Below are 18,376 nucleotides of genomic sequence, written 5' to 3'. Positions count from 1 at the left end.
AAGTTATTTAGCCTAACCCATATCTGAATAGGGAATTCCTCTGTAATATCTCCCCAAAGTGGTAAGCTAGTCTCTTCTTGAAAATAATCAAGGCAATTTTCTCCCTCAATCAATCTCTCTCTCTCTCTTTCTCTCTCTCTCTCACACGCACGCACGCACACACACCCCTCTCTTAGTGGCAGTTATTTTCAGAAGGCTTATGCTTGAGATTGAGGAGTCACATTTGACTCCTCTTTCTTCTTGCCTACAACATCCAAATAGGCACCAGGTCAATTTCATACTTTTGAAAAATAATTCATCACATCATTGTTTTCTTTTCCATTGCCAAGGCCACTACATTAGTTTAAGTTCTTATCATCTCACACCAGGATAATTCATCACCCTACATCAGGTTCTTATTGCCTCTTGCCAGTATAATACATACAGCTTTATAATTTGTCTCTCAGGCTTGAGACTTTCCCTACTCTAATGCACACAATACACCTTTGCCAGATTTTTCAAAAATAAAACAAAACAAACCTTTCCTAAAATTACTCTTTTGCTTAAAAATATTCAATGGCCCCTTACTACCTTTGTATAGCAATCAAAGTCTTCTATAGTTATCCCTTCCACATTGCAAGGGTTAGGGGCTGGTGCCCCTATGATCTGAAAATCTATGTAAAGGATTTTTGGTCTTCCCTTTGTAACACAGAAGTCTATTTTTTTCTTTTTCTTTTATGGGGTATTTACAGTTCCTTATCATAAAATTTGGGTTGATATTATACAATATTATATAAATTATTTGGTGCATTTTTGAATTTCTAGATTTTTTCTGTGTCATCTGCTAGTTTTAGTGTGTAATCTGAGGCTTCCTCAAAACTCCCCCCAAATTCCCATTTAATGTCTTATGCCAACCCACTATATATATATCAAAGCTACCAGGGGGAAAGCCATGATGTGGAAGGGATAACTATAATGTAGAGTCCTAATCAACATAGATAGTTCACCTCCTACCACCTCTACAACACACCAATCTTATTAGACTGGTGTGCTCATTGTCTCCAAAACAAGCCTTCATAGATCTGTCTTTCTCTCCTTCCTTCCTTCCTTCCTTCCTTCCTTCCTTCCTTCCTTCCTTCCTTCCTTCCTTCCTTCCTTCCTTCCTTCCTTCCTTCCTTCCTTCCTTCCTTCCTTCCTATCCACCTCTAACCATCTAGTTGTTTGGATCTAGTTTCTTTGACCATAGTAAGATATGAAACTAATCAACTAAAAATTGGAGATTTTGATCTATCTATACTGGAAGGTATATCCAAACACAAAATCAAATATCCTTCGATGTAACAAAATGAATGTGTGCACATGTACATTTGCATGTATTTACATACATTGCCAGCTCTTAGATACAATAACTTGTAATGATGTATTTAACATACCTAAGGATGCCTAACCAAATAAGTCTTTCTAGCTTGATATATATTCTACTTTTATGCTTGCCAGTTTTATGTTTTGATACCCCAAACCAGTTTTCTAACTTGTGGACTGAACACTTATTACAAGAATTCTATGAATTCATATGTGGATATATAAATAAGGAAATATACCTTCTACATATTAAATAATGTCTTTTACATGTTACTTTTTCAAATATATATAGTATATATATTGCTATGATTAATAAAATTAAAATTGATTTTAAAGCAAAAAAAAGTCCATTTATTCATTTATTATTCCTCTGGGCCATTCTTCTCATTCTCTATACCAAAACCTATCCTTTCCTTCAATATTCAGCTCAAAATTTAAGCTCTCTATGAAGCCTTTACCACTTTATTCAGTCGTATTTCCCACATCAGATCTATAAAACAATTATTGCCTATACTTATAATGTAGTACTTAGGTGCATACTTATTGTTACTGTATATTTGTATATTGTATCATTAATTTAACACTTCCTATGTGTGTGTGTGTTTTGTCTGTTCAAGTACATCTTAAAAAAAACTACCCTCCAGGTCAGGGGCCTTGTTTTATATTTCTTTATGTCTACTAAAGTATCTAGTATAATACAATGCATGGATAAAGATCTGAGTAAATATCTGATAAATGAATGAAGAGAAAAGAGGCAATTTACTATAGCAGTTAGCAATCAGAGTCCCCAGAAAGTGTCAGAGAGAACCAAATACTTCTCTTTTCACAAGCAGTACAGGGAAAATGTTCTAATAAACTAAAGATATTGTGCTACACATATGTTTTCTCCAGAGCCAATTAGTAACTACATACATATGAAATTCAGGTCAGTCTCCCTGCTGGAATATAAGTTAAAAAGGTCAGGACAATGCATCTTCACCGTCTGGCTTATTTCTTTTCTTTTCTTTTCTTTTTTTTGGCAGGCATATGGGGGGTTAATCACCCTCTGGCTTATTAAGTATAATAATGTGTTCTTTGAAAGAATGAAAGAAATGTGTCCAAAGGAAAACAAAGAAAAAAATTAAGAATGGAAAAGGAAATCCAAATGTTTTCATTACAAAATCATAGATTAGATCTATAAGTCATCAGTCCTGAGAGGACATTTAGGCCACATACCTCATTTCAATGTTTTAACTTTTTTCAGTTCAACTCAACAAATATTTATTTATTATAACTACGTGTCAGGAACTGTTAGATGCTGGGATAAAATATAAAATAAAAAAATTGGGGGATAAAAAATTAACATGAAGCAGTTTGTTGTCGTTCAAGGTTATCTAGGTATTAAGTAGCAAAACAAGGAATTGAACCCCTTTGAACATACTTCCCCCCAAAATCTGGGGTCCTTCCCACTACCTCATACTGCCTTTATGCCAATACTGCCAACATGATTAATGTATTTTAAAATCTTTTCAAAGACTACTAAATCTTTAGTGTTAAAATGAAGTTTCAAACCCTTCTAGTTCCATTTGCCACACAAATGAGAAATCCTTTCTATAACATCCTCGAAAAGTGGTAATTTGGCATCTGTTTGAACACATCTAGTGACAGAGACATTACCTATGTTTAGGTCAAACCGAAAGATATTATAGTAGCATGACAAGCCATAAAGCAAAATGATGAAGTCAAAAAAGTCACCCCCATTTTGTTTCTTTGAACCCTGCCTCAATTCAAGGACACCACTTCACTGCTTGGCAAAGTCTGTTTGGTGCCCCTACCTTCCGGGCCCAGCGTTCCTTAGACTCTATGTTGATCTTGCCCTCAAACAACGATGACTCCTATTTCTTGTTTCTTGATGTCTCATGAAGTCATTAGCTTCCACTTGACCAGTTCTAATTTTTAAGGAGTTATTTTCTTCAGTATTTTTGTGCCTCTTTTACTAATCTGTTGTATCACTTTTCGTATTTTTCTTACACTATTCTCATTTCTTCCAATTTTCTCTCTACCACTATTATTTGATTAATTTTTTTTTGCTTTTTTTCTTAATCTCTTAAAATTTTTTTTTCCATTTCTTTTTTTGTTTTTAGTGAGGCAATTGGGGTTAAGTGACTTGCCCAGGGTCACACAGCTAGTAAGTGTCAAGTGTCTGAGGGCGGATTTGAACTCAGGTCCTCCTGAATTCAGGGCTGGTGCTTTATCCACTGTGCCACCTAGCTGCCTCAACCTCTCTTTTTTAAAGCTTTTTTAGGAATTTTTGTTGGGGTTGTGCCTAATCTGTGTTTTGATTTGAGGCTTTGCTTATAGATGTTTTCAAGTTATTGTCTTCTTCTGAGTTTGTATTTTGAGTTTCCCTGTCAACAGCGTAGCTTTTAAGGTCATATTCTTTTTTAGTTATTTGCTCATTTTACTAGCCTATTTTTTGACTTTGGATTTTATCTTAGAGTTGGGCTCTGTTCACATCTGGGTGTATGTGGAAGCTGGGGTGGGGGTGGGGGACAAGAGAATTGTCCCATGCTTAGTGTTTTTATATCCTGCTGTTTTCACAGCTCTTTCTGGGAACTTTTAATTTTTTGGTCCTTCCGAGGTGGCGTGATCTGGGGAGAGGTGTAGCCACTGCTCTCCTTGTCTGCCTTCTGGTCCTTATTCTGGTAGGGCCCCAGCTCCCTATGACCACAACTTCTCTCTGCCATGGAACTGCTACTGTATCCAGGTAAGGCCTCTAATTGCTTATAACCACAAGCACTCCTCACTGTCCTAGAGCTGCAAATTGTAGCAGGATGAAGGAGTTGCAAAATACTACTTGATACTGGGCCTAGTGGTAGCACTAGGTTCTTCTAGAATCTTATTCTGACCCCTCTTACCATCTCTGAGTGCTAAGATATCCCAGTACTGCTACTGCTATTGCAGCTATCACCTCTGAGGCCCACAGCTGGGTTGTATTCCCAGACAACCCCTACCCCAGTCCACAGACCTCTCTTTCTGTTCTTCTAAACTGTCTAAACTCATCCTAACTTTTTTATTAGTCTGCTTAAATTTACTTATTTATTTATCAATCTATCTATCTATTTATTCATTTATCTAGCTATCATCTATTTGTCCATTCATTCATTCATTCATTCATTCATCCATCCATCCATCTATCTATTTATTTATTTTTTGAGGGGCAATGAGAGTTAAATGACTTGCCCAGGGTCACATAGCTAGTAAGTGTCAAGTGTCTGAGGCCAGATTTGAATTCAGGTCCTCTTGACTCCAGGGCCAGTGCTCTATCCACTGCACCACCTAGGTGGCCTCAGATTCACTGGAGTTTAATGAGTAGTGAGTGACTTGTCAGACCTGTATTTTAGGAATCTCACTTTAGTAGCTGATTGGAGAATGAGCTGGAATTGAGAGAGACTTGAGGCAGGGAAACCAAACAACAGGGTCTTATAATAATATAAGCAAATAAGGTCCTGCATCAGGGTGGTGATAGTGTCAGAGGGTAGAAGAGTCCATATGTGAGAGATATAAAAATGGAAATGGCAAGACTTGGCAATATGTTGGATATGAAAGATGAGTGCAAGTGAGGAGTTGAAGATGATACCAAGGTTGTGAGCCTGGGCTATTATGAGCACGGGAGTATTATTAGCTGTAATAGGGAAGTTAGGAAGAAAGGAGTTCTGGGCAGGGGGAAGATAATAATTTCTGCTTTGCACATGTTGAGTTTGAGATGTCTATGGGATATCCATTTCAAAGATATCTAATATCTTAGAAGACCCAACAAAAGAGACTGAATAGGGGAAGTCAGACAGGAGAACTAGAAAACAACAGGGTTACAAAATCTAGAGAACAGAGGGTATCTAGGAGAGGAGGTCAATTGACAATGTTAAAGGCTGAAGAGGAGTCAAGATGAGGACTGAAAAAAGACCATTAGATTTAGCAGTTAAGGTATCACTGGTCATTTTGGAGAGAATGGTTTAGTTGAATGATAAGGTCCAAAGCTAGACTTTAGAGGATTTAGAAGGTGAGAGAGGTGAAGGCACCTATTGTAGATGGCTTTCCAAAGAGTTTAGCTATAAAAAGGAGAAGAGATATAGGATAGTGTTGTGAAATTGGTTGGATCTAATATGGGTCTTTTCAGGCTGGAGAAGACATAGGCATGTTTGTAGGCAATATGGAAGCAGCCAGTAGATAGGGATATCTTGAATGTTTAAAGGAACGTAGGTATTATAGGGAGGGAAATCTCTTGGAGAAGATAGTATGGAATGAAATCAAGGATATAAGTGGAAAGGTTTGCCTTGAAATTGAGAAGATCCACCTCTTTATGTAAATGTAAAGGAAAAATAGTGGGTGTTGCGAATAATGTAAGATGAAGGGAGGTGGGTCATAGGGAGCTCTTGGTGAAGTATAATGCAAGGTTTTTAGTTGATAGTATGAGGAAAGTGCCTTGGGAGGTTTGGGGAGGTCTGAAAAAGTCTGAAATTGCCTTGGTGCAATGAGGACACAATGGAGATATGTCAGAAATCTGTAGGGGAGACATTCATCATATTATTTTCTCCAGCTCTGTTTAGCAGCACATGAAAAGGTATGAAAGCAACAGATGGTGAAAGTATTCCAAGGCTGAAGCTTGGGAAGGCATGTTCAGGGATAAGATAAGGGGACAAGAGACTGGAATATAGCGTAGTTGAACTGGTTGCCAAGAAGTTGAGATAGGGAAGAGAAGAAGAATGTAGTCAGTGTAGGGTGTGGCTCTGGAAAGAACTGAGGGATGGAGAAATTTGAAATCATAATAAGGACAAAGAACAGGGTTAGGAGTAATTACCCAAAGTAAGATATGGGATAATAAATTATTATGATCAGGTAAAAGAGTTTTAACGTTCATAGGATGATGGTCATATCAAGAGCATGGTCATCTCTGGTTGTACTAAAGGTGAAACGAAAGACAATAAAGTAGGTCAAAAGAACTGAGAAGCCTGAGGAATTGAGATGTTAGGGTTTTTGAAGGAGTATTAACATTTCTGTTGAAATCCCCTAGTATGAGGGCAGGAATTGGGCTGGAGAGAAAGACTCTTAACAAAGACACTGAATTCACCGAGGAAGGAAGGTGAGTGTCCTGGGAGGTGGTAGATGCTGGCTATCAGAATACTAACTGGGTGACAAATTTGGATTGGATACACTTCAAAGGATGAGAGGTTACTGAGTGATGGTGGTAGAAGGAGATTCTGGAAGTAAGAATGGTAACAGAAGCATTCTGAGTCCCCCACCATGACTAGTGAATCAGGGGGTATGAATAAGAGTACAAATAGTATTGAAAAAAGTGGCCAAGGATGCTATATCATAGGAGGGGGCTGGATCACAGTGAGCACCAAAAAGAGGGAGGGAGAGGGAAAGGAAAAATTTTAAGATTAAAGTAAGTTGTTGACCAGAAAACATAGTGGAAGGGGCAGATATCTGAAGAGGGATTTTTTTTTTAGGGGGATGGAAGAGGAGGATGGGACTAAGACAGAACAGAAAGAGATAAGAAATGAGGTTTGTCCAATGACAGAGAGGGATTTAAAATCTCTGGAAATTTTTTTAATGAAAATTAACCCAAACTTTTTAGAATCAGAGGAAAAAGTTGAAATAGAAAGAAATCAATGGTTATCTCATGAAAGAAATATCAAAATGAAAACTCAAAAACATCATAAATAAAATTCAGAGTTTCCATGTAAAAGGAAAAAAAAAATACTAATAACCAGAGTTTAAATACCAAGGAGCCACAATAGGAATTATATGATACTTAGCAGATGCAATTATAAAGAAGTGAAGAGCTTGAAATATGACATTCCAAAAGGCAAGAGATGAAGTTTTACAACCCAAAATAAATATATCTGACAAAACTAAGTATAATCATATAAGAAGGAAACTTGACTTTTAAAGGAATAAGAACTTCAGAACATTTTTGATAAAAAGGTCAGAACTTGGGGAATTAATAATTTATTTTGTCTGGAAAAGAGAAGACCTTGCTACTGAAATCACTGGAGACTTTAAATATTTGGGGATGTATATGTGTGTATATATCCAAATACATCTCCAAATATTTTAAGACTGCAATTACACACACCTACACATATTATGCTACACAAGTCATATCACATATATGTACACACTAGCATATGTAGCTGTGTGTATACACATATACAACAGGAAGGTAAATCAGACTTATTTTGCTTGGCTTCAGAGGTAAAAAACTAGCATCAGTGTGTGGAATTTATAGGGAGGCAGATTTTAGCTCAGTATTATGAAGCTCAATATTGGGAAACTAAAGTGCTATCAGAAAATGAATGGGCTGGTTGGGCAGTCAGTTTATTCTAAAGCAGAGTTCTTGGTTGATCACTTGTTGGAAGGGAATTCATGCTTTAAATGAAATAGAGCATGATATAATTATAGATTGAAGCAAATTGCTTCTAAGGTAGCTCCCAACTGTAATATTATGTGATTCTACTTTGATAGGTGGAACAATAGTAACATGGCATGAAGAAACCTCTGTTAAATCATATCATTATTATTGAATACATTTATGGATGTTATTCTGTTCTTTCCACATTCAACTTATTGCTTAATCTTACTGCATAGCATATCCTGGCATTTATCTTCTTTGTCACATTCAGTACAAAATCTTCCTGCTTTATAAGGCCTCCTCCTAGTATTCCCACTGTAAAAACAGAAAAAGCATTTTTGCTTGAACATACATTTTCATATGAATTTAAATAATACATAGTTGTCAAGTCTTAATAGAAAATACTAATATGAATTAAGAAAATGACTGCAAGGAAATACTTAACCAAGAAAATAAGTCCCTCTGTAACCATTCCTCTTCATGTAGCAGTGACAAAGTTGCATAGTTTAAAATGAAAATGGATTTTAAATCTTTTCCTCATTTTACCTTGTATAGAATTATTTTTTTCTACCACAACTACTGATCCACCCCTGTTCCAATTTATATTACAGATTATACTCTAACCCCTCGGTTTTCTGAGTCTTAGTTTCATCATCTCTAAAAGATGGACAATAGTGTTTACACTACTGACCTCACAAAGAAATTTTAAGAAAAGTATTGTTTTTACTTTATAGTACTATATATACGAGCTATTTCCTATAGCAAAATTTAAAAAGAAAATTAAGTAAAGAGGGTTTTAAAAGTGTTAATATTCTTGTTTGAGGGGAATATGACAATAATCAGATTTCTTTACTGACCAGCACATCAGAAAGGGTATAGATACATTAACTCTGGCCAATAAACATCAGATCAGTAAGGTGATTTAAGGTAAGGGACAAACATCTACTGTATAGTGAGGGAAAGTACATTAGTATAACAGAAACAAGCAAAGAGAAAAAGTAGTAGACCAGCTTCTGAGCAGAAATGTATAGAGTAACAGACTAAGCCTTAATGAAATGACCTTGTTTTTTAAAAAAGGTAATCAAAGGGAATATAGGTAAGGGCAGATCAGATTAATTCAGAGGCAGGTTGATGGCGATGTTCCTTCCTGGAACTGAGAAGTGGACTTGGAGTCCAACAAAAACTTAATGGGTAATTCTCAATATTAGGACTAAAGGAGTCAGCCAGTCATCTTGGAATAAAGTTCCAAATACACTCATGGATTCCAAATTTTAGAGCTGGAAGAGATCTTAATCTAACCCCCTCAGTTTGCTAATGACTGCAGACAGGGTCAACAGGTCCCAAATCAGTTGGGGCTGGTCAAATGCTCATTCCCAAATTCTATGTGTACCAATTAGATATAGCAGTCACCCTGAGGTAATCCCAAATCTCTGACTTTTAGTGAGCTAGCTGCATCTTTTCTCTTCACTCTTTGTGGATGGTCATGCACATTTCTTTAAGGTTGAGGGTAGATTTACCAGTCAGATCTTGGTCCTACTCAGAAAACTCCTCCTTGACCCATTTCCTATCCCATTTCCTAATTACTTTTCACAATTTAATTTAACTATCAAATAATAAAGTAGGAGTATCAATGAGTGACATTATTAACTTTCATTTACTCATTCACCCAGCCACAAACATGTATCTCTTGATGCCTGCTGTTGTTTGTCCTTCCTTCTCAAAGAGGACCACAGCATTAGGATGATGACTTGCACTGAACGGGATTTAAGTGAGGGAGGGCTATGCAAGGTCACCAACCTTACTCTCTCCTCCAAAGCCATCTGGGTCCAGTGGGAAGATATGTAACAGGATGACTGGAGATGGGCCCTGATGTTTAAGGCAGTTATTAAGGTTAAGCAACTTGCTCAGGGTCACATAGCTAGTGTATGAGGAGAAATTTGATTTCAGGTCCTCTTGACTCCAGGGCCAGTGCTCTATCCACTGTGCCACCTGGCTGCACTATCCTGATGCCTATGCATGGATGGAGAGAAAAGATTGTTTAAATTTGAACCCCCCTTTTTTCCCATTCCTATGGAATACTTGGAAATTAACCCAATATGGGAATTACTTTGCCTTATCTAAGAGTTCATCTCACTGCATGCTACTTAACCATGCCTTTCACTTTTTGTTTGTGTCCATTGCAGTCTTTTCCTGTTGCTTCTACTTCTCATTGAACTGAGACTTCAGTCTGTCCACAGAATCTGCCAGCTGTAGATAAAAAGTCTTCAGGCTATCCCCTCTGTGATGAAATAATGGGATTTAGCAGATACTCAAAGACCCACCTGGAGATTAATCTAGACTGATTGAATCAAGTGAGAGTGATTGACTGCTGATTAGCCTACTTTGAGTTAACTGGATTGTAATCACACCTGGCTATTCCTTAAGAAGGTATTGTTCTCAGAAGCTAGACTGTGAACTCAACTTGAGAACACCTTCAAAACCAATGGATTTGGAGGACAGCAACTAATCGGCTTGAAGCAGTGTATAAGGACCGCCTCTGTTCCAGACCTATAAAAAGCTTCCACAATCAGCTTGCTGGAGAGTTCCTGATTAAAGCAGGCTCGTGGAGGAGGACTTGAGGAGGAACCCAACCAGGCTGGAACTCTAGGCTAGGTAGGACTTCTTTTTCTTAACTTTCTGAACTCCTTGTAAATATCTGTATGCTTTAATAAATGTTTAACGCCCAAAGACTGGTGCTGAAGCTTCTAATTTAAGGCGATCACACAATCTAGATTTTAAACATCACACCTCCATAACTGCAGTCCAATTGTCTAGTACACACGTCTGTAGAAAAAGCCTGAGTAGATTGGCTGCTACTGATTTTTTCACCTTCAAATCTAAGACATTATCCTTTTATTACTATTTTCTCATCCCCCTTGGAAAAGCCTACATGAGAAGAATTCTCAAATCACTGGGATATACGAATCTCTTTCTAAAGATGCCCACATTCTCAGCTTTTTTGATACCCACAAAGTTCTGAAGCTTTTTGTTTGTGGCATAGTAAATTATCTATCTATCTATCATTGCCATACGTCATATATGTATATATGTGTATATGTATAAATACACACACACACACACATATATAAATATGAAAGCTGTGATTAAATTTATATAGGGAATTTCTAGTGATGAAACTGTATTTACTAATGCAGATCATTACCTGCTTTTCAACCTATAAGCCTAGCTGCCTAAGCAGTTAAATGAAATCAAATGGTTTGCCTAGTGTCACACAGCCAGTATGTATCATTGGTGGAAATGAATTCCGGTTTTCTCAATTCTGCGGACAGTTTTCTATTCATTATCCACAGCTATCTCTCAATCTTTACATAGAGATGAAATAGAGAAACTGACTTGCCCATATCCTGGTCTTGTTTATTCATTTTTTTAGTGAGGCAATTGGGGTTAAGTGACTTGCCCAGGGTCACACAGCTAGTGTTAAGTGTCTGAGGCTAGATTTGAACCTCAGGTCCTCCTGACTCCAGGGCCAGTGCTCTATCCACTGCACCACCTAGCTGCCCCCATATTCGGGTCTTGTAATTCTTAGTTCAGTACTCATGATAGGTTCAATGTTGGTGATATAGGTAGCAGTGATTCTTGGTCAGGTACAACGTGAACTAGGTGATCTCAGAGGTTCTTTCCAATAATGAGATGTTTTGAACTGGTTAAGAACCAAAGTCTAGGCTGTCCCTAACTTATGAATCTGTTTCTTATAATTAGTTTATTCATAATAAATTGGTACAGCTAGTTTCTGGATAATATATTCCAATAGTTTGGTCACATGAGAAACCCACATTTTCTAATTTGCTGCAGCAATAATTTTAAAAAACCGCGCTAGGTTGTATAATATCCAAAAAATCCAAAGAAAAACTTCAGTAAGCCCTCTTATCTATTCCAGGACTGCACAAAAACACTAAAAAAAGCTAACATGAAGAGCTCAGATAATAGATGTTTGGCAGTGTTCTGATTGATTCAGGAAGAAAAAAAAAACACCACCACCCAGAACCCCCTGACAGGATAAACTCCAGGGGGAGGGGACCATCATAAACAGAAATCTAATCAGGGAAATCCCAAAGGGAGCAGAAGGTATAATACTCCAACAGAAAAAGTCTCAGGGGGAAGTGAAGATCAAAAGATTACTAGGTTTGAGTAAACTCCTTTTCTTTTAACAACTTCTTCTGTATAGAGGACATGGGTGAAAGAAATAGGAACTTATAAAAATATAATATAGAGAAAATACATAATTAATAATTATAACTAAGTGTGGATATAATGAATTCAACCATAAAATGGATATGGGAAGCAGAATGGATTAAAAAACAGATCCTAACAATCTATTGTTTACAAAAAATACACTTGAAAAAGAAGGATTCAAATAGACTTGAAAATAAAGGGCTGTCATAAAATCTATTAAGCTTCAGGTAAATGGAAAAGAAAGCAGGAGGAAAAGTCATGATCTCAGAAAATGCAAAAATAAAAATTGATTTGAATGAAGGGGATAAATAGAAAAAGTATATTATGTTTAAATACATACTAGGCAATGAATAAATATCAGTATTTAATAAATGATCTGAAGAGCTTTACATATAAAAGCTTAAAAGAAAACTAAATAGATTTATAGGTAGAAATAGTGAAGTAGTAATATCTGGAATCTCAATGCAACCCTTAATTACAGAGAAATTAAAGCAAACAATAAATGAGAAAGAAGTGAAGGACCTGAAGGGATTTTAAAAAAAATTCTATGATAGTTCCCTGTTGATTTCTGAATATGAACAAAAATGAGAATATGTATTTCTTTTTTGTTGTTGTTGTTTTTGTGAGGCAATGGGGGTTAAGTGACTTGCCCAAGGTCACACGAGAATACATATTTCTTATTGGTACATGGTACCTTTACAGAAAAACTACTATGTAACAGGGAATGGAAATTTTGCAAACAAAGAAAAGAAACATATTATTAAATGCAAACTTTATCAACCAAAAGGTAATAAAATTATATTAAATAAAAAGTCTTTGAATAAAGGATTAAAATTAGTTGGAGCAAAAATAACTCAATCTTAAAGAATCGATGGGTTAAATAAACTATCATAGAAAAAATTGAAAATTTCATCAAAGAAAACAATAAGAGTTCAGCAGTTCTAAAGGAAAATTTTACATCTTTAGGCACTTTCATCAACAGAAAAGAGGAAAAAAAAACATGCCTAATAAATAAATCAAGCATGAGAAAACCCTGGGAATCAACAAATTAATAAGCCCCAAATAAATATGAAAATAAATTTTGAAAATCAAAGAAAAGATTAACAAAATCAAAAGCAAAATTTAAAAACCCTCAGGAAATTGATAAATAAAATGGGAGAATATTTAAGGAAAAACAATAAAACAGATAAACCACTATGTTGTCTGATTTTTATTTTAAAAAAAGATAAGTTGTCAGCATCAAAAATGAAAATGGAGAAATCCCAGCAAATAATGAAATAAATGTATTAGAAATTTTTTGTGTGAACTTACATGCTAAAAATCTGATAATTTAAATGAAATGGATATCTAAAAATATGAAATGACTAGAATTACAGAACAAGAAATATTGCATTTAAATAACCCTAAGTAAAAGGAATTGAACAAACCATACATGAAATTCCCTGCTCCCCCCAAACCTATGATCATTTGGATTTGAGAAAATTTTATCAAATATTCAAATAACAACTAATTCCAATATTACATAAACTATATGAAAAAATAGAAAAAGAAGATATCCTATTAAATTCCTTTTCACTAAATTTATTCTTCTAGTTTTTGTTGGTGTATGCTCAATTCATTGCTCTACTCTTTTTCTTTAATTGATATATTTAGAGATATAAAATTTACCTTAAGTACTGCTTTGACTACATCCTACAAATTCTAATATGTTATCTCATTGTTGTCATTATCTTTAGCCAAACTGGTGATTATTTCTATTATTTGTTCTTTGATCCACCCATTCTTTAGGATTAGCTCATTTAGTTTCCAATTAATTTTTAATCTGTGTTTCCCAGGCCCTTTATTGCAATTTTTATTGTATTATGGTGTAAAAATGGTGTATTTAATATTTCTTCCTTGTTTGTGAGGTTTTTATGCCCTAACATGTGGTCAATTTCTTTGAAGGTTCCATGGATAGCTAAGAAAAGATACATTCCTTTCTATTCCCATTCAGTTTTTTTTTTTTTCCCAGAGGTCTAATCTAACTTTTTAAAAATTCTGTTCATTAAAACAACTTATTTATTTTATGAATAGATTTATCTAATTCTGTGAGGAGAAAGTTGAGATACCCTACTAGTACACTTTTAACTATTTTATTTCCTCCTGTAATTTAATTAAATTATCCTTTAATATTTTAGATGTCATTTGTACCTGTATGTTTAGTATTGGTGTTACTTTATTTTTATGGTCCCTTTTTAGCAAGCTCCCTGCTTATCTCTCTCGCTCTTTTTTATGTTGTGCTATTTGATTTTATTATATATTTAAGATTTTTGTGCCATAAACATTATAATAAATTCTTAACTTTATTTGAATATAATACAAGCTAGGAAATTATTTGCATAGATCATTTTATATAAAGTATAAAAAAGGGGGGAATTGGTACATAAAGTTTGGAAAATACTGGCATAGATACTAAGGCACCAACCTCTCTCTCTCCTTTATAGCTCAAAACCCTATGAGTACTAATGAGATCATCTGTGATAAGATGGCCTCCAAGATCCTTCATGGATCTATATTGTATAGTTGCCTGTTTCCCTGTTCCATAAGATAGATAGCTATACCAAATTATTCCCTCTTTGAACCAATTCTGATGAGAATGAGGCTTCTTCCCCAATTCCCCCCTCCACTGTAAAAGCTCTTTTTTGTGCATCTGTTTTATCTGTGATAATTTCCCCCATTCTTCCTCTCTATCCCCCTTTCTCCCAGTGATCCCTTTTTCTCACCCCCATAATTTTTTTTTGGAGAAAATTTTCAACATAATTGACTCACACTTTTGCCCTCTCTATATACAGAATCTTTCAAACTGCCCTAATGATGATAAAGTTTTTAGGAGTTACATGTAACATTTCCTTATAGAAGTATAAACAGTTTAACCTTAGTTATTCCATTATGTTTCTCTATCATGTTTACCATCTAATGCTTTTATTGATTTTTATATCTGAATGTCAAGTTTTCATGTACCTCTGGCCTTTTCTTTAGGAATGCTTGCAAATCCTCTGTTTCACTAAATGTCCATTTGTTCCCTTGAAGAATTATACTGTTTTGCTAGGTAGATTATTTTTGTTTGTAATCCCAGCTCCTTTCCCTCCCAGAATTGCATATTCCAAGCTTTTTGTTCCTTTATGTTGATAGCTGCTAAATCTCGTGTGATCCTAACTGGCTTTATGATGTTTGAATTATTTCTTTCTGGCCACTTTCAATATTCTCTTTTTGACCTAGGAGATCTGGGCTTTGACTATAATATTTCTGGGAGTTTTTATTTTGGGATCTCTTTCAGGAGGTGATAAATGGATTCTTTTAATTCCTATTTTACCCTCTGGTTCTAAAATATCAGGGAAATTTCCATTTTTAATTTCTTGAAAGATGATATATTGGCTTTTTTTTGGGGGGGTAGGTGAGATATGACTTTCAGGAAGCTCAATAATTCTTAAATTATTTCTCCTCATTCCATTTCCAGGTCAATTGTTTTTCTGATGAGCTATTTCACATCTTCTATCATTTCATTCTTTTGATTTTGTTTAATTGCTACTTAGTGTCTCATTGAGTCATTAGCTTATGTTAGCCCAATTCTAATTTTTAAAGAATTATACTCTTTGGTGAACTTTTGTACCTTTTTTTTTCATTTGTCCAATTCTGCTTTTTAAAGAGTTCTTTTCTTCAGTGAAGTTTTGTATCTCTTTTAGCACTAGACCAATTCTGATTTTTAAAGTGTTACTTTCTTCTGTATTTTTTGTGCTTCTTTTACCAAGCTGTTACTTTTCTTTTCATAATTTTCTTGCATTGCTTTAATTTCTTTTCCCAATTTTTCCTCTAACACTTCTATTTGTTTAATTTTTTGGCGGGGGGTGTCTCTTCAGCTCTTTTAGGAATTTTTGCTGGACTTGTATCAAATTCACATCTTTTTCTTTTAAAGGCTTCACTCACAGGTGTTTTCATCATTATCTTCTATTTGTGCCTTGATCTCCCCTGTCACTATCGTAGTTTTTTATGGTCAGATATTTTGCCATTGTTGTTGTTGCTATTTGTTCACTTCTCTAGTCTATTTCTTGACTTTGAAAAACTATGTTAAAGTTGGACTCTGCTCATTGGGTAGGATGATGGAGGGACAGGAGGGAGAAGAGGTTGGAGGACATTGTCCTTAATTTGAGGGGTTTTATTGTGCTACTAGTTCTGTGCTCCTAGTTTTATGTAGAGCTAGTTCTGGAGATTTCTAAGTTTTTTGCTCTTCCAAGATAGTGTTATCCAGAGATAGGTGTGGTCACTGCTCTATTGGTCTGTGTTCTGGTCCTTGGCCAGGAAGGGACCCTGATCCCTTATAGCCACAAGCACTATTGCTCCTCAGAGCCCCTGCTTTCTTGTGGTCATGAGGACTCCTCTCCACCTTGGAACTGTAACCTGGAATTGTATATGGGCAGTAGAATTACAAAACAGTGCCATCTCTTATGCCTTATTCTAGCAGGGGTCCCTTATAATCTATTTCTGACCAGTTGTCCAATCCCCTTATGATCTCTTGCTGCTGCCGTTGCTGTCATAGCTGCCTCCAAGTTCCAAAGCTGGTGTTACCATTGCATGTGCTCTAGGTTCACCCCCACATCTGTGTCACAGACCTCTCCTTCCACCTTCTAAGCTCTCAGGCTTGAAAAAATATCTCATTCTGACCTTTTATTGGATCTGCTACTAGAGAATTTGATTTGATGCATTATTTTAAAGTTCTTTGGAGGGGAATGTTGGGAGAATTCAGCTGTAAAGCTTCCTCTGCTCTGCCATCTTGATTCCTTAGTGGTTAATCTTCATTTTGTGAGGAATTATATGATTTTTGAAAATAATTGAAAGTTATTCAACCATGTCTTCCAAGCATTCATAATTTAAAGCCAAATCACCATCATTCTTCCCAGCACATTTTCATTCATTTATTCACTCAACAAATATATTAAACATCTACTAGGAACAATGCACCTTTGTACATGATATGGCAAATGCAAGAATGAGATATAGTCATTGTGTTCATGAAACATTCTACTGAAGACATAAAACATGCATACAAATAACTCAAATGCAAAGTAGAATGTGAAAGTGCCATAAGAGAGGAAGTGAAGGGCTGTGAGAGTTCAGGGAAGTTTTCATGGAAGATTTAAGCTAAACCCTGAAAGATAAATAGGAACTACATAGCAAGTGGTCATAGCACAGGAATTCCAGGTAGAGGGAACATTGTGAATAAATGCATGGAGGCAGGAATAAAAAAAAGTATGTTTGGGAAATGCACAGTAGTTTGGTTTGGCCGGAACTTACTGTCTCAAAAACATATATATTGCTCTCTTTCCTCTTCAATCCTTTTTGTTCTGTTCTTTATTTATGGAATGCTCATGAAAATGAGACATACTCTCTGGCATTATCATAGTGAATAATTGAAAATTGAAACCTATGTGTTTACAATGGGGTAAGTGAACCTACACCTCTCCTGTCCAGCTCTGTGCCACACAGAAATAATCTTTTGTGGACTACATATTAAGAGAACAACTTCATATTGTGGACATAGTAGGTCCTCCCTAATTTAGTACTCTAGTCCCAAATAAGTCATGAAATGAATAGAGGAGTGGCAACTTCTATTCATTATTAATGTCATTATCCTTGACTTATAACTAACTCTCACTATAAGGACTGGATATTTTGTGTCATGCTTCATGGAGGATCAGAGCAACAACACTTAATAATAACAATAAGATTTATAAAATGTTTCTAAAAATATGACCAAATTTGACTAGAAATAAAGTTGACTTCAGATGGTTTTCATGGTATTTACTGTTAACTTTGCCTAATCCATATACTCTTTTTGTTGACCACAAAGTTCAATGAAGGACAGAGTATATATATCCTACTCTTGTGTTCTCCCTTCTCCTCCTTGCTTCCCTTCTAGTCAGGAAGAATGAATCATATCTCATTTTTCTCTTATGGAGGATGGGATGTTGGGGAGCATTGGGACATATGAACTTTTCTGAGGCATAGATGGACAAAAGATTGCTCTTCTGGCAGCTTTTCAGTTCTATTAACCTGTTATCTTCTAGATTGAAAGTTCTAATCATGTCTTATTTATATTCTTATTTCTTCAAGCATATAGTACATTATGTTCTTAAACAATGAAGGTAAGAAGGACTTTGGCTGCCAAGGAGAAGCTAGGTGGTATAGTGGATAGAGCACTGGGCCTAGAGGTGGGTGTATCAGAGTTTAAATCCAATCTCAGACACTTGACCCTACTAGCTGTGTGACCTTGAGTAAGTCACTTAACCCCGATTACCTCAAACATCTAGGGCCATCTCCAGTCATCCTGATATATATCTTGCCACTGGATGCAGGTGGCTCTGGAAGAGAGAA

At 35.7% G+C, this 18,376-nt stretch overlaps 1 protein-coding gene across 1 annotated transcript in view; it reads right to left on the bottom strand.

Moving 5' to 3' along the window:
- The window catches only part of GLIPR1L2 (GLIPR1 like 2), a 57,743-nt gene that overhangs the window by 5,480 nt on the left and 33,887 nt on the right, over positions 1-18,376 (bottom strand). The window contains 1 exon segment of the mRNA XM_043967691.1: positions 7,965-8,050. Within this exon segment, the coding sequence (XP_043823626.1) occupies positions 7,965-8,050 (86 nt within the window).

This window comes from Dromiciops gliroides, chromosome 5, assembly GCF_019393635.1.
Source record: "Dromiciops gliroides isolate mDroGli1 chromosome 5, mDroGli1.pri, whole genome shotgun sequence".
Lineage (NCBI taxonomy): Eukaryota > Metazoa > Chordata > Mammalia > Microbiotheria > Microbiotheriidae > Dromiciops > Dromiciops gliroides.
The sequence above is the reverse complement of the archived record's forward strand: the minus strand, read 5'-3'. Positions and strand labels throughout refer to the sequence as shown.